Source organism: Megascapheus bottae, chromosome 2 (genome assembly GCF_031878675.1).
Source record: "Megascapheus bottae isolate mThoBot1 chromosome 2, mThoBot2.hap1, whole genome shotgun sequence".
Lineage (NCBI taxonomy): Eukaryota > Metazoa > Chordata > Mammalia > Rodentia > Geomyidae > Megascapheus > Megascapheus bottae.
Window position 1 is genome coordinate 3,622,107 of NC_143510.1, and position 25,715 is coordinate 3,647,821.

General features: G+C 40.0%; 1 protein-coding gene across 3 annotated transcripts in view; it reads right to left on the minus strand.

Annotated features, from left to right (window-relative positions):
- The window catches only part of LOC150066277 (leucine-rich repeat serine/threonine-protein kinase 2), a 146,463-nt gene that overhangs the window by 22,867 nt on the left and 97,881 nt on the right, over nucleotides 1-25,715 (minus strand). For all 3 annotated transcript variants that reach the window (XM_090319800.1, XM_090319793.1, XM_090319786.1), the window contains exons 37-41: nucleotides 25,274-25,465; nucleotides 24,253-24,399; nucleotides 22,195-22,295; nucleotides 17,793-17,983; nucleotides 7,927-8,087 (exon numbers count right to left, since the gene is read on the minus strand). In XM_090319800.1, coding sequence (XP_090175926.1) covers nucleotides 7,927-8,087; nucleotides 17,793-17,983; nucleotides 22,195-22,295; nucleotides 24,253-24,399; nucleotides 25,274-25,465 — 792 coding nt within the window. The remainder of the gene's footprint in view (nucleotides 1-7,926; nucleotides 8,088-17,792; nucleotides 17,984-22,194; nucleotides 22,296-24,252; nucleotides 24,400-25,273; nucleotides 25,466-25,715) is intronic.

The window sequence follows — 25,715 nt, forward strand, 5'->3', positions numbered from 1 at the left end:
CTGATTTGAGTCTCTTTCAATCATCTGTTATTCATTCAGCACACTAATTGGGTATCTATTATACAAGGTACTATTCAAAGACTAATAAACAACTCAGTGTCTTTCTTTCCTTGATAAATTTGCTATTAGAATTTGAAATCACAGGTTCATAGAGGAGGAAGCTCAAGGGGTCAATTAGTCTAATTTCTAAATCTTCACCCAGAGCACATTTCCATTTATAATGGTTTTCACCCCTCTGGCATCAATGACAAATGAGAATTGCCCACAAAGTTTGGTTTTACTTTTTTTCACATCAACTCAGAAGGCAATAAGAAGGATGATGGCAAATACACATAATTATTTACTTCAATATGGAAATGCTTTTAACCTTCTTTTCTTCTTGCTTCCAAAATAATTTACTTGGAGTGTGGGAAGTGAATATTATTTTATTCATACATTCAGGAAATATGTAAATTATAATAACCTTCAAATGATTCTTTAAAGTCATCCACTGTGTCTCCTGACCTTGACTGTATTGGAAATTCGCTCATGAGTAACACATAGTACTAAGTGATAGTGTCTGTTTAGTACTTGGGTTAATAAATTATTGTCAAATGCATGAACAAACAGATAGAAAGAAAGGATAGCATTCCTTTGCAAAAATATCATAGGCTTCCATCTGTAATCTTACTCAGAAGGCTGAGATCTGAAGACTGTTGTTCAAAACCAGGCAGAGCAAGGAAGTCCATGAGACACTTATCTCTAGATTACCAGCAGAGAAGGTGTGGCTCAAGTGGTAAATCTTGAGTGGAAATCTGAAGGACAGCACCTAGATCTTGAATTCAAGTCCCATTGTCAGCACACATACACATACACACACATACACATACATACACATACATACACATACACATACACACACACACACACAATTTGTTTATTTATTTATTGTCAGTCATGGGGTCACCAGGACCTGGCAAGAATAACATTGTAACATTACCAAAAGACAGCTGTTTTTACATAGATGAAGCCATTAGTCAACTTGAATCAACCACACAACTTTCACTAAAAATTCATTGTGACAAATGGAATTTCCTGTTGAAATCATCCAGTTGAGTATTGAAACCTTCCAAGCCACTTAAAGTGGAAATCCTCAGTCCATATTTACCCCTGGACATACAGATGGACATACTGCAACATTGCATCCCTGAGTAGTAACTGAATTTTTTCTGCCTTTGGATCCCTGGCAATGGTGGTACTAGTCCAGGAGATTTGCAGTTAGGCTGCTTAGTTTTGCTTCTTGTACTGCCATAAAGACATCTCCAACATTCTCCAGTTCTCTGTGTGTTGTCTAGATATTGTGGTATCCTACTTCAGAAAGTCAGAAAGATCGGGTAAGCTAATTAACACAGGGTAAGGACTCACAAAGCACAGGCATTGACTCTCATCATGTAACTATCATGTTCTGAACAACGTTAGTTTACCCAAGCTCACAGGTCCACCAGTCAGAGAAGAGAAGCCACCACAGCAAAGAGCAGTGAACAGTCTAATGAATGTATGGACTGTTGTCTCTGTACAAACCAAAGAATTCCTAGCCAGTGCAATAAGGCAAGAAGCAAGCATAAAGGGGATCCAAATAGGGAAAGAGGGAGTAAAACTTTCCCTCTTTGCAGATGACATGATCCTGTATTTAAAGAATCCTATAGACTCGACTCCCAAGCTTCTTGAGCTGATTCAAAACTTTGGAAGGGTAGCAGGGTATAAAATTAACACTCAAAAATCAACTGCCTTCCTCTACGCCAACAGTGAGAGGAATGAGGCAACAATCAGGAAAGCAACTCCTTTTGCAATAGCCTCAAAGAAAATAAAGTACCTAGGAATTAACTTGACTAAGAATGTAAAGGACCTTTTTGATGAAAACGTTAAAATCCTGAAAAAGGAAATTAAAGCAGTAGTGAGGAAATGGAAAAACCTCCCATGCTTCTGGATTGGAAGAAACAATATCGTGAAAATGACAATCTTGCCAAGGGCTATCTGCAAATTCAATGCAATACCCATCAATGTCCCAATGTCATTCTTTAAAGAAATAGAAGAGGCAATCCAAAATTTCATATGGAATAATAAGAGACCCCGTACAGCAATAACACTTCTTAGCAGGAAGAACAGCACAGGAGGAATTTCAATACCAAACTTTAGACTATTACAGAGCTATAATCATCAAAACAGCTTGGTAATGGCACAAGAACAGGCCTGAGGACCAATGGAATAGAACTGAGGACCCAGATATTAAACCACAGACCTATGGCCACCTAATCTTTGATAAGGGAGCCAAAAAAATAGAATGGAAGAAAGATAGCCTCTTCAACAAGTGGTGCTGGCAGAACTGGTTAAGCACCTGCAGAAAACTAAAGTTGGATCCTTCTTTGTCACCCTGCACTAGAATTAACTCCAAATGGATCAAAGACCTGGAGGTAAAAGCTGACACACTGAAAACTTTCCAAGAAGGAATAGGAGATACATTAGGCCTCATTGGCACAGGTCGAAACTTTCTTAATAAGGACCAAGAATCACAACAAATCAGAGAAAGGCTGGATAAGTGGGACTGCATTAAACTGCAGAGTTTTTGTATGGCAAAGGGCATAGCTACTAAATTATTTAGGAAGCCTACAGAGTGGGAGAATATCTTCACCAACCATACAACGGACAAAGGCCTCATATCTAAAATATATCAACAGCTTAAAAAAATTGAATCACTCCGAAATTAATCTCCAAAGTAACAACCATCCCATTAAAAGATGGGCCAAAGACTTAAAGAGAGTCTTCTCTGAAGAAGAAGAAACAAAAATGGCCTATAGACAAATGAAGAAATGCTCAACATCTCTGGTCATAAAAGAAATGCAAATCAAAACAACTCTAAGATTCCACCTCACTCCAGTTAGAATGGCCAGGATCAGGAAAACTAACAACAGATGCTGGAGGGGATGTGACCAGGATGGATCACTACTACACTGTTGATGGGTGTGCAAACTTGTTCAACCACTATGGAAAGCAGTATGGCAGTTACTCAAAAGCCTAAACATAGAGCTTCCCTATGACCCAGCAATTCCACTACTTGGCATTTACCCAATCATCCAGAAACAAGGACATACTAAATCCACCAGCACAACAATATTCATTGCAGCACTATTTGCCATAGCAAAGATATGGAACCAACCTAGATGTCCCTCAGTTGATGAGTGGATCAACAAGATGTGGTATTTGTACACAATGGAATTGTATGCTGCTGTCAGAAAGAATGACATTGCCCCATTTGTTAGGAAATGGAAAGACTTAGAAAAAAATCATATTAAGTGAAGTAAGCCAGACTCAAAGGAACTTAGGCTCAATGGTTTCCCTCATTTGTCATAATCAGTAGAAACCTTGGGCTCTACTAGCAGAGATTTGCAATAGAGCAAAACCTTGATACAAAAGGCTACATAGTATGATGCTAAATGGAAGTATCTCTAGGATATAGAAACAAGTCATATGATGATTGTTGTCCTTAAGGTACTATGTTATCTCTCACCTCTTTTGCTTTCCCTTGGTTATCTCATATTGTTACAGTATCTTACTTTGTTACCTGATATATGGGATATATTTGTATTTGGTTATTTGAAATTGGATAGGGAAGGGGGGAAAACAAGATGAGGGATGTGGGTGGGTGGGAGGGAAATGGGGACCAAGACATGTGAAAGGGTATCAATGTATGTGAATTAATGCACCTTCTATCTGGCAAATATCATGTAACCCTTCTATTAATTACAATAAAAATATATGAAAAAAAGAAACCAAAACCAAAACCCCCAAAAAAAGAAAAGAAAAGAACATCCATTACAAGGAAAAGACCCAAAGGTTCTATGAGAAGGGATTGTTTTCCCAGAAAGAACTGCTTTCAGGAAGAAAAAGTTGGGTTATGATAATTGTTACAATAGTGATAGGTATTTTGTTTTTAAAAATTGAGACAATACAGAAAGAACAACATCACCTCATGTGTAAGGAAATAGCAAGACATAGAAAAAAATCATATTAAGTGAAGTAAGCCAGACTCAAAGGAACATGGGCTCAATGGTTTCCCTCATTTGTCATAATCAGTAGAATCCTTGGGCTCTCCTAACAGAGATTTGCAATAGAGCAAAACCTAGATACATAAGGCCATATAGGATGATGCAAAATGAAAGGACCTCCAGGATATAGAAACAAAAGCCATATAATGAGTGATTGTTGTCCTTAATGTACTATGTTATCTCTCATCTCTTTTGATGTCCCTTGGTTATCTCATAGTTACAGCATTTTACCTTGTTATCTGATATATTGTATACATGTTTATCTGGTTATTTGAAATAGGATAGGAAAGGGGGGAAAACAAGATGAGGGGTAGGTGTGGGGAGAGGGAAATGGGTACCAAAACATGAGAAAGAGTATCAATGTTTGTGAAGTAATGCACCTTCTATCTGGTGAATATAATGTAAACCTTCTATTAATTATAATAAAAATTGTATGGGAAAAAATGAGACAGCATAGGACTGAGATCACTAAATGTTTTAACAATGAAGATAGCAATAATAGAGGTAGTCACCAGGAGTTCATGCCAGTAATCCTAGCAACTCTATGTATCAAGGTTCAGTGTCAGCATAGACAGGAAAGCCCATGAGACTTATTTCCAACTAACCCTCAAAAGCTGGAAGTGAAGGTGTGAGTCAAGCAGTAGAGCTCTAGCAGTAAGCAACAACAAAAAAAAGCTAAGGGATAGTGTGTAGGCCCTGAGTTCAAGCCCTAGTAATTCACATCACACACACACACACACACACACACACACACACACACACACACACACACACATTGTATTAAGCAACCTAAGGAAAAATGAGCATTAGACATGAGTCTTGATCTCTCTATATGTTTATGCAACCAAAAGTTGATATTGATGATTATAGAGATTTATATATCTTGTGACTAAAACCAGGAAGTCAAATACTAAAATAAAAGGCCACAAGCTAATAGCTCACACTTATAATCCACTCAGGAGGCTATGATCTGAGGACCAAGGTTTACGGCCAGAGATAGTCTAGAAAGTTCTTGGGGGTTTTGTTCAACTCAGGCCCAGTCCCGCAGCTTTTTTTGCTCAAGCTAGTGCTCTACCACTTTGACTCATAGCACTACCTCCAGTTTTCTGGTGGTTAATTGGACATAAGAGTCTTGTGGTCTTTCCTGCCCCGGCTGGCTCCCAATGGTAATCCTTAGATCTCAGCCTTGTGAATGGCTAGGATTACAGGAAGGAGCCACCAGTTCCTGATTTCCTGATACTCTTTTTTTTCTTTTTGTCAGGCCTGGGGTTTCAATTCAGGCACTGGGTACTGTCTTGAGCTTTCTCAACGCTACTGCTTGAGCCACAGAAGCACTTCCAGTCTTTTCTGTGTATGTGGTACTGAGGAATCAAATCCAGGGTTTTGTGCTTGCTAGGCAAGCACTCTACCACTAGGACATACTCGAGGCATTCCTGGTTAATCTCCACTTAACCAAGCAAAACAAAGCTGGAAGTGGAGCTATGTGGATCAAGTATCAGAGTGCTAGCTAGATTTCAGCATCCTGAGTACTTAGGATTACAGGTGTGAGTGACCTGTACCTGGCTCACTTCTGATTAGTTAGGAAACAGAATGAGATCCTGAGTTCAAGCCCCAGGACCAACAACATACATAAAAGGTCGGTCATAAGCATGAAGCATGATGAACTGAGCTAACTCCTAGCTGTCCTGGCCCACTGAAGGGACAAAAAGAATTCTAATCTAGAAGCACACAGACCCTGACTACAGAGATGTACAGGCCCCCTAAGCAGACAGAAGATTGCACATCTGGTAAACACAACCTCTACACTGGAGAATGCAAGGAAAAAAAATCAAGACCCAGCTGAATGGTCAGCCCACCTGAGTATCACGTGGCAGTTATGTACAGGCCTTCCAAGAGAAGGTCACAGCTTTGTGTCCACTTTTTCCTAGATGGAGGAGATTTATTTCCAACTAACCCCCAAAATGCTGGAAGTGAAGGTGTGGGTGATGCAGTGGAGCACTAGCCTTTAATAAAAATAAAAAGCTAGGAGGCATATGGAATTCATTGCCATAGTATGAAGACTTCTTCAAACCTCTAGTTGATACCATTTTCTATTCATAGCTCCTTTATATCTTTTGATAGTTTTGTAATTAAGTTGAATATTTAAATCACTTCCAGAACATATCAGAGTTACATATGGCCCACAGGAGAGCCTATTGGATATCCTTTTGGATTCAATTTTCATTTCGTTTGAGTTATTAGTTTAGCAACAACCTTACTGGGCTTAATGTTTTCCTTTTACAAATGAGAAAATACTAATCAGCTCTCAGACATGGCATGGAGAGAGAAAAGATTTTGTCTCTAATGCTCCTAGTATGGAGTCTGGCACATGGGAAGTCTCCAAAAAACAGTAATTATTTTTGTTAATATCGAATAATCCAGAGATACTTTCAGCCAGAGGATTTACTCTGAAGTGTTTATGAGAAGTATTTTACTTCCAAGATACATTTATTTAAGACAAAAGGGAAAACATATATTTGGAGCAAAGATAAAAACCAGGCACTGGAATCTGGAGAACCTGGAAGCAAAGAGTACAAACTAGAATTGTTTTACACAGTGAGGTTTTCTCTAGTATATTTTCTTCTGTCTTTTACATAATATTTAAATGTCAGGATGACATCAAGCCACTGTAACTTTATTTACAAATAACTGTTCAATTTTGTAAGGGACATCAACCTTTATTAATACCGACTTTTTTTTGCCAGTCCTGGGGCTTGAACTCAGGGCCTGAGCACTGACCTTGGGCTTTCTTCAAGGCTAGACCTCTACCACTTGAGTTGCAGTACCACTTCTGGCTTTTCTATGTATGTGGTACTGAGGAATCAAACCTGGGTCTTCATGCATGCAAGAAAAGCATTTGGCCAAACTCCAGGCCTTATGTTACCTTTTTTTATTTGGTCATTTATTTAGCTTTTTGTTGTTTATTGTTGTTGTTCCTGTGTTTAGGGAAAGTTATTGCTTTTTTGTTATAATTAAGGAGCTGTACAAAGAAGTTACGATTCTATAACTAGTGAGTACAATGCTTCTTGGACAATGTACCCCTCCCTTGGCTTTTCCTCCACTTTCCCTATCCCATCCTTGCCCATAAGTTGTCATTTTTTTACATAGTATATACTGAATGCCATGACTACATTTGTTCACCCTTACTCCCCCCATTCCTCTACTCCTCAGATATCAATTCTTGAATTGCATTCTCAGCTCAAACTGAAATCAGACAAAAATGAAACATAAAGAGTGTTGCCTCTGACTGTTTCTTATTAGTCAAAAGTTGAGCTAAGCCAGGTGCAGCAGCTTATGCCTGTATTCCTGGCTACTTAGGAGGCTGAGATCTGAGGATTTCAGTTCAAAGTCAGTCCGGGCACTAAACAAAGAGAGACTCTACTCTCTAATCACTAGAAAACAGAAAATGGGGCTCAGGGGTAGGGCAGTAGCCTTGAGCTGAAGAGCTCAGGGATAGAGGCCAGGCCCAGAGTTCAAGCCCCATGACCACCACCAATAACAAAAAAGTTGAGCCAAGTACAAGTAGGCTCAAGTAATTTTAGCTACTCTGGAGACTGAAATGTGAAGATTTTGATTCAAAGTCAGCCTGCAGACAAAAGCCCACAAAAGGCCATGTGTTAACCATCAAAAAGCTGGAAGTGGAGGTGTGGCTTAAATGGTAATGCCAGCCTTGAGTGACAAAAGCTAAGGGACAAAGCACAAGCCTTTAGTTCATGCCCCAGTACTGATACACACACACACACACACACACACACACACACACACACACACACACAAATCAATGCCATGGAAATGTCTGTCTTACCTGGTGTACCCTCTGAGGTCTTTATCCCCATCCTGCAGCAGTACTGAGCAATCCCATAGTCTGCGATCTTTGCAATGATAGCCGCGTTGGGGTACAAGGTGAAAAGCAACACATTATGGGGCTTCAAGTCTCGGTATATAATCATGGCTGAGTGCAGGTATCTACAGAAAAGGTACATGAAAGCTTATTTTCACATGAGGCAACTGTAATGATTTTGTCATCTTTCCTTGACTATGGGATGTCCTTTCTACAGGGAAAAAAAATTATGTACTAACTTCGATCTTGCACTTTGAGAGCTATGGCACAAGGAGTCAAAACACAATTCAAACACTGCAAAGCCCAGTTATGCTTTGAAAAAATGGATTGCTTTAAGATACAACCACTCTAAGCAACGAATAAAGGTGCAGAGACTTTCTATCTGGTTTAAAATAGAAAGATAAAAGATATGTAAAGATAATTATGAATATGATTAAATGAATACTTCTAAAATACTTTTGCTACATAAAATAGCTCATAACTGTAATCCCAGGACTATATTGAATATGAAGAAAAGAAGTGTAGTAAACATATTAAAACATATACTATAAATATTTTGAGATATTAGTGTTAAAAATAATGGACTTGGTAACATATTTATATTGTATTAATAATTCTATATGATACTTATATGTTAAATCTATTAAAATATATTAAATATATTTTAGAAAAGAACTGCATTAAATAGGGGACAATAGAGTTTAAGGGGTGTTTTTTGGGTAATCATTTAATTATTTTGATTTTTTCTTTTCTTGCCAGTACTGGGGTGAGAAATTAGGGCCTTCTACTCTTGCCTGGCTTTTTCACTCAAGGGTGGTATTCTATCATTTGAGCCACACCTCCACTTCTGGCTTTTTGTTTAATTAACCAGAGATCAGAGGTTCACAGACTGCCCAAGTTGGCTTTGAATCTCAATTCTCAGATCTCATCCTCCTAAGTAACAAGGATGACAGGTGTCTTAATTTTGATTTGCTTAATGCCAGCTAGAGTTGGGTGCTGGTGGCTCATGCCTGTCATCCTAGTTACTCAGGAGGATGAAATTTGGGGATCGCAGTTCAAAGGCAGCCTGGGAAGGAAAGTTCATGAGACTTATCTCCAATTAACCACCAGAAAATCAGAATTGGTGCTGGGGCTCAAAGTGGTAGAGCAAAAGAGCTCAGGGATAGAGTCCAGGCCCTGAGTCCAGGCCCATGATCACGACCAACAACAACACAAAAAAAGAAAAGAAAGAAAAAGCCAAATACTTGTTCTTGCTCTTTCTTGGTAATAAAGGGATGACATGCGTGTATACCTTTCTTACCTGCTGTCCTTATTTTTCTTTCTACTTAAGCTGAAACCGAGATCTGTAAATCTGAAGATGGCTGAAGATGGACTAAAGTGATACTTTCCCCTGCTTTCCATGTGACAAATCCTCTGCCTTTCACCACATCTCTTTATTTGGTAGAAGGGTGACCCCAGGACTTTGGATCTGGGGTGTAAAAGCTTGGTGTCAATATAGTTGTGATCTACCTTAAAGGAACATTGCCTCATAGGGCTTAGTGGAGGTAAATTTCCATCCTTTGCTTGTGGGTTGGTGTTTGGGTTTAGATGATAGCCATACATGTTTATATTTACTCCATCACCTATCACCACTCTCTGCTGTAAGGACTCAGAACAGAGGCTATGATACCCAGAACTTTCCACTGCCGGAAGGCTCAGGAAACATGCAGCATGCAATTGCATCAGAAGAGTCTTTCTCCAGGGTACAGTTAAGTGTATTCATTTAGGTATACATAGTTGACATTATGTCTATTCATTCCAATATACATATTTTTGACCAATGAAATAAATGTAGTAATGAAGTTGACATTTACAGTGATGGGCTCTAAAGAAACATTTACCAAAGGCTTACTGCAAAAGCCATTACCTATTCTTATCTAACTGAAGAGAAAGCTGAGAGATTAACTCATAGAACACTGAACAGCATCCAAATATTTGCTACTGTATGCCTCTCTCATTGTATTTATAGAACAGTCTCCCTCAGAATACATCCAAAGACTAACAAAAAGTAACCCTGCATTTAAGTTTAATTTGAAATAATGGAGGGACAGACAGAATCTATGGGTTAGGGTAAGTTACATTGTTCAACTACAGAATCTAATCTTTAAAGAGTCCAATTTAATTGCCCCTCTTCTTTTGGCCAGTATGAGGGCTTGAATTCAGGGACTAGGTACTGTACTTTGGCTTTTTAACTCAAGGCTGGCACTCTATCACTTGAGCCACAACTCCACTTCTGGCATTTTGGTGATTAACTGAGATAAGTCTCATGAACTGTCCTCTCCAGGCTGGCTTTGATCATTAGATCTCAGACTGCTAAGTAGCTAGGATGAAACTGGTATCCGGCTTTATCACCTTTGAACAGAATCATACAATTGCCTACTAAAATTATAATAAGCACAGATCTTACCTTACTGCCAATTAAGTCTTCAGCCATAATTGAGGCACTTATGACAAGAGTATGATTAAATATTTTATTACTTATTTTATAAGTTATATTGAATTAGTCACTTTAATCACAATGATCATAACAATCTTCATAATTGAAAGTCAGTTTTCCTATCCAAATTAGAATTGTGCTAAAAAATAAAATGGGTTCAGTCCTTCAATGAGTGTGTATGAGGCATCAGTGAGGACTCACCCCCTGGGGACACACTACCACCTTTGTATCTCTGCTCTTGCAGGTCTAGAAGAGCCAGGAACTCAGTATTTCTCTCCAGTATGAGATGCTAGTGAATAGGAAGAGATAATAAGCACAGAGCAAATACAGAAGAGCTTGATTCTCTCTGCAGACTGAATTGTTAACCTGAAGAACAACCTAATTATAAAGCTCTATGAAGAGGAGATGAAAAACTGTAGGTAGGTAGGCACCCATGGCTCACACCTGTAATCCTAGCTACTCAAGAAGCTAAGATCTGAGGACCACAGCTTGAAGCCACCCAGGCAGGAAAGCTCCAGTGAGACTCTTATTTCCATTTAACCCCGCAAAAAACAAACAAACATGTGGGAGCGCACTAAGAGCTCAGGGACAGAGTCCAGGTTCTGAGTTCAAGCCCCACAACTGCCAAAGAAAAAAAAAGGAAAGAAGTGAAGATCATGGCTCAACTGAAAGAGTATTAACCTTAAGGGAGAAAGCCAAGCAAAAGGCCCCGAGTTGAAGCCCCACCATTTGGTAGAAACAAACATATGACAGAGGCGCATTTGTCATGAAGCAGCTGGGTATCATGGGAAAGATGGCATGGAAGCAAATTCTTGAGAGAAATGAGTTCTCTAGGTGGACAACTTTGTGGGAACAGAAAAACAGCAAATGGGTATTGGAGTCCTTTGTCCCCGGTCCCTCTCAAGTAGGAGGGATGGGGAAAAACACCCCGACCAGGCCAAGCCATGAGAGGAGAGGGCCCACTGTCCTCCCACACTCACCCTTCCTTCTCCAGAGCACTAACAGAGTACGCCACGCAGCTTCATCAAAGCAGCAACTCTAACCCCCAAAAGCCACCCTCCTGAGGAAGTCACCCCAGCTAATATACCCTCACTCTAGGTCCCGGCAGAGTGATAAACAATAACACATTTGTAACCAATGGTAATCAAGTCTTGCACCCTGCCTCTTGTGCCTTGCCTTGTCTCAGCAGAAAATTATTAGACATGGGGTTACTCACCCCCCAAGAGCTCCCATGTTTTTATTTTAGAAAAAAGACAAAACCTAGGATATGTGGGGCTACCATCATATCAGATTGACTGTGCCTGTCTTAGGTGTCTCCAAGCTTGCTGGTCTTCTTACCCATCATGGGATCACCAAGTCCTTTTTACTTGGTTCCTGTCTTAGGTTGATAGGCTAACAGCTGGGACTTGCCTGTCTTTGACTACCAGCCGTCCATTTAAGCAAATCAGACCTAAGGGGATGCATCTATTTCCATGGGAGCAGATGCCTGTCCTATTTGCATTCACTTTCTGTGTTGACTTTGCAGGCAAGCAATATAGACATATTACAATTATAGTGCATAAAAACAAATCCAAACTGATCAATCCTGCCCATTTTGGATCAAGTCCCAAAATAGTCTTAACCAATCACCCAAAGTTAGAATATTAACATATGTCATTTGTGCACATAACAATTCCAGTCCTCACATGCTGATTAATGGCTTATTCAAAGCTTTCTCTGTAGGAACCGCAGTGGCAAAGGCAATACTCGCAGCATAATGGCCACCACCACGGCCAGGAAAATACCAAAGTTTCCTCTACTGATAATTGGGAAAGCATTCTCCTCACCTGCACAGGCACTAATATATACTGAGGGGCTCTGACTACAACAGCCAGAGAAAACAGGGAGGCATTCCAACATCAACTAAGAAAACAATATTATTAATAATTAGAGATTGAAACCAATAGAAAAAAACAAAGACTATCACACAAGCCATAGGGAATAGCAGGGCAATGGAAGAATTAGAAGAGTCTTCCAATCCCCCCCTCCTTTTGTTTTAAACTACTGTCCTGTCTCACCTTCCAAAAATGACTCTGGTCCCTTCATTTTAAGGGGGTTATGAGCGAAGATCCATTTTCTGTAACTTCTTCAAGCTGACTCAGGGGTGTTGTCTCTATATTTTGCCAGGGACCCTAAAAAGCTTTAGCTTATTTTCAACTATGGGTGGTGGCTCCCCAAGCACAGGCTTTCTAAATCACTACCACTTAATTCTTTTTCTCAAGTATTTTTCCAAGCATCTCTGCACTTCTTTTCACCTGTTCTCAAACTGTTTACTCCCATATAAGTTGCCACATAGTTTAGACAGATTTACCCACATAGCATGCTAACAATGTAACCTTGAACATATTCACTCACACCTATTCACACACACATTCATACTTGTACAAAATATTGGTCATCCCGGTCTGCACCCATCTGGTTCTATTCTAAAATTGCCTCACCCTTATACCGCTCTGACCAGAGACTCCTGCGAGGTTCCTCCCTACCGTGCCGAAGTGACCTGCTCTTCGGAGGTACTTGTAGGTAGTTGCTTCCCTTTCTCTTGTTTACCTTTTTTTCTTTTGCTTTCTCTTTGTCTTTCTCCCTGTCTTTTTCTTTTTCCCTGTAAGCAATTTCAGCCTGCATTTTTCCTTCAGGTTTCCCTGGTCTTTCAGTCCCTCCTTTTTCTTTTTCTGTGCATTATCTTCCTTTCAGGTTTCCCTGGTTTTTCAGTCTTTTTGAGCCTTTCAGGTTTCTCTGATTTTTTCAGTCTGAGTTTTTCTTACTTCTTTGACTTTTGCAGGTACTTGCTTCCCTTTCTCCTGTTTAACACCTTTTTTCTTTTTCTTTATCTTTCTTTGTCTTTCTCCCTGTCTTTTTCTTTTTCCCTGTAAGCAATTTCAGCCTGCATTTTCCCTTCAGGTTTCCCTGGCCTTTCAGTCCCTTTTTTTCTTTGCATTATCTTCCTTTCAGGTTTTCCTGGCCCTTGAGTCCCTTCTCCATATATCTCTCATTTGTCTCATCTTGCCAACGGTTTCATGATAAGCACTCTTTTCATGTCCTTTTTGGTGCCCCATCTTGTGCCATTTTTGTGCCTTTTTCGTGCCCCCCATTGGGCAGCAGTATGTCGAGGTCCTTCGTCCCCAGTCCCTCTCGAATAGGAGGGATGGGGAAAAACACGCCCTGACCAGGCCAAGCCACAAGAGGAGAGGGCCCACTGTCCTCTTGCACTCAGCCCTCCTTCCCCAGAGCACAGAGATGCCATATAGCTTCATCAAGGCAGCAACTTTAACCCCCAAAAGCCCCCCTCCTGAGGAAGTCCCTCCAGCTAATCTACCTCACTCTAGGTCCCAGCAGAGAGTGATAAACAATAACACATTTGTAATCAATGGTAATCAAGTTTTGCACCCTGCCTCTTGCGCCTTGCCTTGTCTCAGAAGAAAGTTATTAGACATGGGGTTTCTTGGCCCCCAACAAATGGGAGGAGAGAGAGAGAGAGACATGAATTTGCCCTGTCAGGCCATTAACAGGTTAAGTATATGCAGTAGACTAGAGCAAAGCTTCAGAGACAAGCAGAGGTAACACATAAAAGTATAGGCTGGGGCTGGGAGTTTGGCCTAGGGGTAGAGTACTTGCCTACCATTCATGAAGACCCGGATTCGATTCCTTGGCACCATATACATAGAAAAAAGCTGGAAGTGGTGCTGTGGCTCAAGGGTAGAGCTCTAGCCTTGAGAAAAGTAAAAGTCCAAGAACAATGCTTAGGCCCTGAGTTCAAGACCCACAACTAGCAAAAAAAAAGTATAGGCTAGATTCTTGTGTGGGAGCCCAGGCAATTTCAAACATCCTTAACTGTTTTAGAAGAAACATTCTAATATTTCTCTAGAGACAATAAACCAAGGTAACAATAGAATCATAACATGAATGAATGAGTGAAAAAATATTAAGTAAAATGAATTCAAGGACATAATAGACATGGATATTTTTTGGTGGTTCTTATTGTTTTTGAAGCAGAGTCGCACAATATAACCCAGGTTGGTCTTGAACTCATGAACAGACATTTCCTTTTGATGGATAAAGATCAGCCTGGCTGTGGCCATAGTGATTCTTGACCAGGGTCCTTCCTGGTCAAGAAGAAACCATGGATTAGGAGGAAATAGATAAGGGAGAATCTCAAGTTTGCAAATACTCAAACCCAGAATACATAGAAGAGAATTATGGGAAAGCAATGAAAGGAATAAACTGAGAGGTCTAAGCCTATGGCTAAGGGTAGGCCTGTAGAGGAGAGGATGGTAACAAAAAGCTCTGTTACCCAAGACATTCTAATGGAATGTAACTATATTAAATCCTCCTAGCTCTGTAGTAATGGCTCTATGCTAAAATACATTCACAATAGGAATCCTTAAGTCTGAGTTTTAAAAAGGAACTGAGTGCTAGTAAAAGAATGATAGTTACTGATACATAACAGTCTCTCATGACACTGGATCTGAAAAACTCTCTTAGCATTGGGCTAAGTTCAAATGAGGCAAGTTACTGAGAAATATGCCAAGATTTCCTCAGAAAGTCCCTGTGACTCTTATCTCCAACTACTAAGCAAAAAGCTGAAATGGAGCTATGGCACAAGTGGCAAGTTTTCAGCTTGAGCAAAATAATTCTTGGACAATATTCATGCCCTGAATTCAAGCCTCAATACAGGAACAAAAAATAAAATATAAGTCAGGTTTCAGAGAAATTAGAATAAATTGTTTAATTGATGAAGTTACTTTTCAAGCTGTTAAATACAAAAATATATCAAGTATTCATTTTATCACTGAGTACTTTGGGTATTATATTAAAAAATTTAAAAATAAAATAAAATAAAAGACCTGGAATCTGTTTCTTTAAAAAAAAAAAAAAAAGAGCTCAATGTGACAGAGAAGCCTGGCCACAAGCTCCCCCTGGTGGTCAAAAGTGGGTATGTCACCCTAAATCCTTACATTCTGATCAGAAGTATGTATTTCCCATACTTCTTGGACCCTTCTAGGAGGAGAAATCTACTCATTTAAATAAATGGCTTTATTAGAGTCTCTACAAAGTTTTAACAACCATATCCTCTGGATCTGGCTTTGATTGTGAGGGGTATTTGTTTTTCTTACCATTCATTCCATGTATATACTAGATACTGCAGGAAAGGCCTATTCACAGTCTTTCAGAGGAGGAAATCACATCCACTACATGGAGTCTATGTGCCAGGCTATGTCTTCCTTCCTTCCTTTTCCCCTCCTCAGCCCCACTTCTAAAACCTGTTCTGTGAGGACCATTGTTCTGAGTGCTGAAATAATAGGTAAAACAAAGTCTTGGCAAGCATGGCACTTAGACAGGAAACAGCCAGGCACTGGTGGCTTAGGCCTGTAATCTTAGCTACTCAGAAGGCCAAGAATTGAGGATTACTATTTGAAGCCAGCAGAAAATCCCTGAGACTCTAATGTCCAATTAACCACCAAAAAGCCAAGAGTCAGGCTGGAGTTCAAGTGGTAGAGCACCAGCCTTGAAAGAAAAAGCTAAGCCAGAGCTCTGGGTCCCAAGTTCAAGCCACAGTATTGGCATGCACACACACACACACACACACACACACACACACACATACCATACACACTCATCACATGTAAGAGAGACATAGGGCTATCAGTGACATGATCAGGTCTCTCAGGCCAAGAAGAGACCTGAAAGAAAATTGAGATGAGAGGATCTCTGGGACTCAGACATTCCTTCATGGCTATGATTATAGGCATGAGCCACTTGAGCTTAGACTCAAGTGGGAGTGAGGCAACTTGTGAGAAGTGAAAACCTGATATTAAATTTTAGTGGCAAAACTAACAAGATTTTCACAAAAGTCAGGTCTGAGATGGGAGAATAAGAGAACATGAAGACTGACTTCCAGCTAAAACCAGTGGGAAACTGGAGATAGGAAGCTGAAACATCAAGAGTGTAACTTGGCAAGTTTTCAGTGATTACAAAAGTCCTTGTAACTTTTTTGCATTACAATTTAGTCATAGAGCTAGGTCTCCATAATCCTGGCTATTCAGGAGGCTAAGATTTGAGGATCCAGGTATGAAGCCAGACTTATTGCCAATAAAGTAGCAAAAAGCTAGAAAGAAAGCTGTGGTAACAACCTTGAGAAAAAGAAAAGACAAGAAAGAGCACAAGGCCCTGAGTTGAAGCCCCAGTACTGGCACAAAGTAAGTATTAGTCACAGACTTAAAATGTAAGTGTGAACCAGAAAGATGAAATGGCAGGTACTAGCTGGGCATGATGGCTCATACCTGGAATCCTAGCTACTCAGGAAGCTGAGATCTGAGGTTCAAGGTTCAAAGCCAGCCCGGGCACTAAAGGACTGGAGGCTCTTATCTCTAATTAACATCAAGAAAATGGGAAGTGGGGCTTGACTCAAGGGTAGGGTGGTAGCCTTGAGCTGAAGAGCTCAGAGACAACACTCAGGCCCAGAGGTAGGGCAGTATCTTGAGCTGAAGAGCTCAGAGACAGCGCCCAAGCCAAGTTCAAGCCTCATGTCCCACAAAAATAAATAAAAGACAGATACTGCATGTGTGAAGCCACTGTGAATTTTCTGGTCCCTTTTGCTTTGTAATACCAAGGGCTTTCAACTCCACCACACTGCTTTACAAAGGCTTGGTATAGCATCACATTTCAGGCTTGAGTCAGATTGTGAGACATGTGGCATTGTCAGGTAGGAGAACCCACAACAAATCACTCAGGCCCCTTCCACAGTATGGCCTCATCTTCCCTTATCAAAATTGTCTAACTGATCCTTTTCCTGGGTATTTGGGAGTCTGACCAACATTTTTAGGAGAGGAGGTCAGCTCATGGTTAAGATCATAGAGCAGGACTCCTGACTTTAAATTCTATTCTATCAGCCATGAAGTTCTGTACTGCCGTGTGTGTGTGTGTGTGTGTGTGTGTGTGTGTGTGTGTGTGGCCAGTTCCAACAGGCGAATTCAGGGCCTGTACTCTTATTTGGCTTGTTTGCTCAAGGCTGGTACTCTATCACTTGACTCATACCTCCACTTTCAGCATTTTGCTGGTTAACTGGAGATAAGAGTCTCAGATTTGACTTTGAAATGAGATCATCTCTTAGCCTCCTAAATTAGCTGGATTTAGAGGTGTGAACCCTCAGTGCCTGGTTTGTCTTTTCACTATTATTTGTGAAATTATAAGAGCTGGTGGAGGAGATGGTAGTTTTCATCCAAGCAATATGCAACAAACTGTGAACAGGATTCAACCATGAGCGCTCCAGAACATGGGAGCAAGTTCACCATCACCAATATCATGACCACATTACCTTAAGCCATCAGCCACATGAAGCGCGATTCTGTGTTGGAGAGTACGGGTGAGGCTGGCCTTGTCCTGCTGAAGCAGGCGATCTAAGGAGCCCTTCAATGCCAACTCCATCACCAACATTCGAGGACGAACCCCAGCCGCCAGCAAAGATATTAAGCTGGGGTGATGAAGGTGGCAAAGAACCACCAGCTCCTGCAAAAGTCCAAAACCAAAGAAGAGTCACCACCTCAGGCGTGCTTACCTATCTCCTCCTCCTTTCCCTCCAGCACATCAACTCTGAGGCTATGGGTTTCTTCCTCGTTTCTTCCCACCATTTTCAATAATATGCAGCTTATTTTGAAATGACTGTCAAATTTTGTTTTCATGTTCCGGTATTGGGGCTTGAACTCAAAGCCTGGATGCTATCCCTTCATTCAGTATTTTTTTCCTTCACTCAAGATTAGTGCTCTACCACTTGAGTCACAGCTCCACTTTGGGCTTTTTGGAGAGAACAGTCTCAAAGGTTTTCCTGCCAGGATGGGTGAGAACTGCGATCCTCAGACCTCAGCCTCTTGAGTAACTAGGATTACTGGAATGAGCCACCAGCACCTGGATAACGATTATATTTTAAAGTTCCATGCTGTTTTTCCTTTTCCTCTGTTTTTCCCAGAGCATTTAATTCAGGAAATGGTATGCTCATGTGGTTATGCCAATGGGTCATTCCAACTTTACCTATTAAGTTCTAGTTAGAGAATCTACAAACTGCCACTGGTGTCATGGCTATCAATGCTTACTGAGGATAATGCCTATTTCCAGAGGAGGATGGGGTATGTGTCCCTCTCTAATGACTCCTCCCTAATCATAGATGAAAATCCAAAAGAACTCCATGACCTAGTCCCAAGATAGCCCCCACATCTCATCTGCTTTGGCCTCAGGTTCTCAGCTTTCAACCAATCCCCAGACCACGGACAGCTCCAACCAGCCTCAAGATAATTGCTCTAGTTGACCTCTTCCCATGGCTGAAGGCTTCTTGCCAATCAGATCTTAGCTTTGCTGCTACCCATTAAGTATGGCTCCATCCTTCCTAAAGCAATTCCCCGCTATAAGGAGAATCAGAGATCCCACTGCAACTTGAACAGAGCTGCTCTCCTGCCTGGTAAAATTCCTTTTCTAGACCTGGAAACAAAAGACCATGCTGACTGAAGTACACTAGGCCCAGAAAGACAAAGGATTCAGATTCCCCTCTGATATGTGTAAACTAGAATTGTTATAAATATGAAAGTGAATGTTTCAGGGTCATGTCCAAATGTACACAAATGTGTTAACCTGAAATACTATAGGTTCAGGGAAGAACTCAAATGATGTAATTCCTTAGAAATATAATGCACAATCCAACAAAATGAGCACCAGGAATTAAGTACTTGTGTAAGTAGAAGCATAAGATTAAGGTAGGGGGGAAGTCATAAAATTAAATGCATAGCTTACAAAATTAAGAAAATTAAGAGAAGGGGTGGGATGGGAGGATGAGGGAGAATGATGAAAAGGGTGGTATTGACCAAGATGCATTATATTCACAATCTGCTTTGTTGAATGGCAACTCCTTTGTACAACTACTTAAAGACAATCAAAAATACATGTTTCTGAAGATCCTTTTTCTAGACTTCATCACGTGAACCTATACACCCCTTCATGACACCATTATAATTGGATTCCAAATTCATGATGCTTGTACATTTCTTTTCCCCTCATAGTGGTAATTTAGTGGAAATTTATCCTTTTCTAGGCCACATTATGTGAGATTATAGTTTTCTGTTTGTTTGTTTGTTTTTTAATTTCATAGGCACTTGGCTCTCTTCTCCCTTCTCCCTCATTCTGAAACTGTGACTGTGTTGGAATTTACATGTAAGGACAGTGAAAAACATAACCCAGTTTCTACGCTGGGAGAGCAAATCACTGATGGTTAAGAGAAAGGTGTAAAAGCATGTATCAAACTTTTCCTGATTCATGGGTTTGAACCTATGGCCTTGATGCTTGCTCAGCTTTCTCACTTTCAGCTGTTACTCTAGCACCTTCACCATGCCACCAGCCTAACCTTTTTCTCATCATTTTGGAAATAGAGTTTCACAGACTTTACTGCTCCGACTGGGGTTGGAGCCTTGATTCTCCTATTTTCACACTCCTGAGTGGCTAAAATTATAGGCACAAGTCACCCCCAGGGTACCCAGATCTTTTTCTTTTTTCTTCTTCATGTCTTCAAGAAGTAACACATGTCCATGAGTTTGACCTACTGGTGGAGTGCTTGCCTAGCATGCATGAATCCCTGGGTTTGATTCCTTGGTACCACATATACAGAAAAAGCTAGAGATGGTGCTGTGGCTCAAGTAGCAGAGCACTAGCCTTGAGAAAACTCAAGGCACTGCCCAGGCCCTGAATTCAAGCCTCAGGACTGGTAAGTAAAAAGCACATTATGCAAATCCTACTTTTCCTGTTTCTTCTAAGATTTCCTTGGAGTACCTTGCAACCGTACATTAATCAGCCTTGCATAGATTCATAGATTCTAAGCACATCTTACAAAATCTGAATTATATATTAAAGCTGATGAGCAAGGCTAAAATAATCAATTTATATAACAAATTACCTATGGATTGAAAAAAATTGTTGCAGATTTGGCTCACAAGCTTGCTTCCATGTTTCATTTTATTTCTACAACTGAAGCATAACGTTTGTGACTATTCATCAAAAACACCACTGCATACTTTATACACAGATGGTTATTTTATTATTCAGACTAAAATATAACTACATTTTTAAAGTTTCCAGGGATTCTGCAGACTGAGTCACAGACATTTTTCTTGATAAAAACAAAAAGGATAAACAGATGATGAAATATTGTTGAGTTTTGTAAAAAGACAGCACAATTCACACTCAGTTTTACATCCTCATCCTGGCTTTCCTCAGCCCTATGGTCAGCAAAGACTAAGGAAAAGGGGAATAAATAAAGTTCTACACATAAAGGGAGTAGCTGTATGATCACTATAGATTGTCCATTCCTCCCTCCTTTTTTTGTGCCAGTACTGAAGCTTGAACTCAAAGCCTGGAAAATCCCTTTGCTTTATTTCTCAAGGCTAGCTCTCTGCCACTCAAATTATACCTTTACTTATTGGTTTTCTACTGGTTAATTGAAGATCAGAATCTCTTGGACTTTCATGCCTGGGCTAGCTTTGAACCAGGATCCTTAGCTGTCAGTCGCTTACAGGCATGAGCCAGCTCAGTTTAACATTTATGACCTCTAATCAAATTAGAGATGTCCAGCCATTCATTAAACTGGTCCTTTCACTCCTAAACACATAAAAGTCATGATCACAAGAACAAAAGTCATTATCACTGTGAACCAGAAAACATGAAAAATAAATATGTGCCCAAAAATAAGGGACCTGAAGGCAAAATCTTGCTAGTTAGTTATTGTGGCGAAAGAACCATGGGGGAGGTGAAGCAAGGAAACAAACAAACCATGAACCCTGGGTACCAATGGCTCACACCTGTAATCCTTGCAACTCAGGAGGCTGAGATCTGAGGATCATAGTTCAAGCCAGGCCAGGCAGGGAAGTCTGTGAGACTCTTATCTCCAATAAGCCAGAAATGGAGCTGTGGTCGGTTCAACTGGCAGAATGCTAGCCTTAGGCAAAAAAGCTCAGGGACAGTGTCCAGGCTTTGAGTTTAAGTCTCAGAACCAGTGCGCGCACGCGTACACACACACACACACACACACACACACACACACACACAACCCTTGCACATCTCAATAATGTACATACATAAGACTTGTCCTGAGAGTACTGCCTAACTGCTGGTCCATAAAAACATTTTGAATGTAAAGCCTGCAATGTCAATAAACAGGAGTGGGTTTTCCTCAAAAAATTTACATCAGATCCAAATATCACAATTATAGAAACTTTTGACATACTGTTTTTTCTTTCTTTTTGAAAAAATATACTAGAAATAATATATTTTACTCCAAAACAAAAGACAATGTGAATGTGGGACTTCTCTGAGTTTAAAAAAAAAAAAACCTTTTTCTGTGCAAATGGTGGGACTTGAACTCAAGACATCACATCATCATTTGGCTTATTTTGCTGATGCTATACCACTTAAGCCACAGCTCCACTTCCAGCGTTTTGCATCTCACAGACTTTCTTGCCCACGCTGGCTTTAAACCATGATTCTCAGAACTCAGCCTCCTGAGTTGGTAGGTTTATAGGCTGAACCATTAGCACTCAACTTCAATTTCATCTTTCATAATGAAAATCATGCCTTTGAGGAAAGTGGGATCATTATTTTTGCACTTTCATGACTGCATGCAAAATATGTCTTCTAGGAAATGATTAAGTTCTGAGTTAAAATAGTAATAATACTGGATTTCTTACTTGTCGTAACAGCCTAAGTGATGTATGTTTATTAAAAATCTTCACAGCCACTTCCTCACCTTCATAGGCTGCTCTATAAACAGATCCAAAACTGCCATCACCTTTGGAAAAGAAAGAAGACAATCTTGTAATTATGGGCTGTAATTATCTCTATTGCACAATTGAAAAATCAGAACCACCTGTTTCCATGGACTCAGCCTTCTTCACATTCCCCCTGCCTTCTCTATGCCAGTGACAGCACACCTAAATACATTGTCCCCAAAATCTGCCTTGCTGCATAGGTTTTCCCCAATATCCTCACCCACTCATTTGACCGTATTTATCATTTTGCACAATTGTCATTTTTTTAACCAACAGTCCCAGCCTGCCTCCTAAATATTATCAGATGCCTAAGAATTTGATGTTGGAGATTGCATTGATATGTTCTTCCAAATCTCAATCACAGACTTTAGAGGCCACATTTCTGGTCTTTTCTCACACTACTTTTTTTTTGGCCAGTCCCAGGGCTTCAACTCAGGGCCTGAGCACTGTCCTTGGGCATTATTGAGGCTAGCTCTACCACTTGAGCCACACAGCACCACTTATGGCTTTTTTCTATGTATGTGGTAACAAGGAATTGAACTCAGATCTTTGTGCATGCTAGGCAAGCAATGTACCACTAGGCCAAACTTCCAGCCCTCTCAAACTACTTTTTCTCCCATTGCCCCTATGTCTGGTGAAAAACAAGTCTTTTAAGATCGTTCTGGTGCTAAAAATGAAAGGCATAAGCTAGGCCCTCGGGGCTCACACCTGTAAATCCTAACTACTCAATAGTCTAAGATCTGAAGATAACAGTTTGAAGCCAGCCTGGGCAGGAAAGTCCATATGATTATTTCCAGTTCATCATCAAAAAAACTGTCAGTGGAGATGTGACTCAAATGGCAGAGTACCAGCCTTAAGTGAAAAAGATAAGCAAGAGTGCAAGGTCCTGAGTTAATACCCTATACTGTCATTGTCATGATCATTATCATCATCATCATCATCATCATCATCATTATCATCATCATCATTGTCTGAATTCAGTAAGTCTGATCCAATTAGACTCATAAGGTTCTTATATTCCTTTTTAATTTCCTTTGTAATGTTTGTCAGACCAACTGGTCAAATTGGAATAAGTAAAATGTCCTGAACATGCCTTTTACCCTCTATTGGAACCTTGGCTACCTCATTCCTTGATGGGAAACCCGCCTCATCAGAGCCAACTCTGAAGACTTAGTTTGTAAAATGGATGAGACTCAAAATGCATTGAGAACTAAAAATCTGAAAAGCTGATTATACACCATCACTCTCCATTGATATAATCCCCTACAGTTTGTCTCCCTTGAGATATCTTCTCCACCATCAGTGAATGAACACAGGAAAATTCAGACATTTGAAAAATCTCTATAATAAGCTTTTATGGCCATCCTGCTATTTTATATTTAGAAATGATATATGTGAAAAACTAAAAATTACTCCTGTGAGTACAACTTGCATTTCTCGTAGATTACAAACATGTTAAAAGCACTAAGTTGGCCAGGTGCCTGTGGCTCATGCCTATAGTCCTAGCTACTCAGGAGGCTGAGATCAGAAGATTATAGTTCAAAGCCAGCCAGGGCATGAAAGTCTGTGAGATTTTTATCTCCAAGTAACTTCCAGAAAACCAGAAGTGGCACTGTGGCTCAAGTGGTAGAGTGGTAGCCTTGAGGCCAAAGAGCTGAGAGACAGTACCCAGGCCCCAGAGTTCAAGCTCCATGACTACAATCAAGCAATCAAGCAATCAATCAGTAAAAACACCCAAGTGAGAGCCAGTAGCTTCCTCTTCATCCAAGAACACACCTAAGTGTGTGCAAAGCAGATTCAAAATCTGAAACTTAATGTTGCTTTAAAACATACTATCTTGAATGAAAGCCATTATGCCAAATAAATAAAACCACAAAAGACCCATTAAGGCCATAGTTATAGTGCCTGAATATTTTCTACATTAGAAGGAGAAAAATGAATCACAGTTCTTATGCACAAAATAATAAACATTGTTACCTAAGAGAAACTCTGGAGCTTGCTCAAATTCCAACTCATCATTGTTCAACATGATATTTCTAGGTAGGTCAGCCAAAATCAAGTCAGGGGCAATCTGAGATATTGGAATGGTGAGCCTTGGTTGATCTGGGTTTACTAGAAGATCTCCTAAAAAGACCATAAAAGTCTTTTTTTAACAAAATAATATTTAAAGATTATATATACACACATTTTTTATATATGACTTGAAAGAAATCACGTATTTTCTAACAATTCTTATCACTCCATTAGATATTTCTTATTGCCACTCAGTATTTCTTGAAGACAAGAATATTTGTGTATGTGTGTGCTGGCATGGGAGCTTGAACTCAGCGGCTTGGAGCTACCTGTCCCTGACCTCTTTGTATTCAGAGATAGCACTCTACTACTTGAGCACCAGCTCCAATTCTGAATTTTTGGTGGTTAACCAGAGATAAAGGTCTCACAAACTTTCTTGCCCAGACTAGCTTCCAATGAAGATCCCCAGATCTCAGTCTTCTGAGCAGCTGGGATTTTAGGTGTAAGCCATGAGCAACTGGCCTGTGAGAAAACTTTTAATATTTAATTAGAATGTTTCATTAGATTTATCCATTAGATATTTGAGTTTGGAATTGTCTTAAACTATATAATTTTTGACTGGAAATTATGTGTGTCCTTTATGTGCTATATCTACAAACAAGTTATCATAGAAATGTTGGTGAGTTATTTCCATGGATTGTTGAATTTCAGTCTTCCCAATTCTAGGATATGTTTGATTAGTGGTTCTATTTCACAGATGAAGTTGCACTACTCAAAGAACCAACATCCAAGGCCTCTAACCACCATCTTTGAAACACAGAACATAAGACTTAACTGGTAACAAAAATATAATCCATCTCTTTAATTTATAATTGGATGTAGAATCTTGTAAGTATCTCATAGTGATACGAAGAGTCTTTTACAAATAAGTCATCTCACAAAGAAGAATGCCTTGAGAATATTTTGGAGTTGTATCACAGCATACCTTCTTCTGCTTTCTTCATTAAGTCATCAAGTAAGATTTTTTGATGATCTTCACCATCATTAAAACTGTATAATGCCCACTTCTTCAACAGAGTTTCACCTTCACCACAGATATCAATCTCCAGCAACCCAGGAAACCATTCTTCCATGAGAGAATCAATGTGGTCCACAACTTGGCCCAAAAGAATGCAGCCTATGTCATTTAAAAAACAAAAAAGTGAGTCTTTCTGGGCTCTCACCAAGATACCAGTTCTAGCATCATAGGGAAAAGTTCATACCCAAACATCCATCATAAGTAAGCTTTAGCACCACAGAGCTCTCAGTCAGAGAGGGAAAAGGCAGAAAAATCAGCCCAAGAGGACAGCATGGAGCAGAGCTGCTCAGAGCCACTGTGGAGCCAAAGCCTTCATCTGGCACCTGAGCAGACAGCGCTTCTCAGCAGC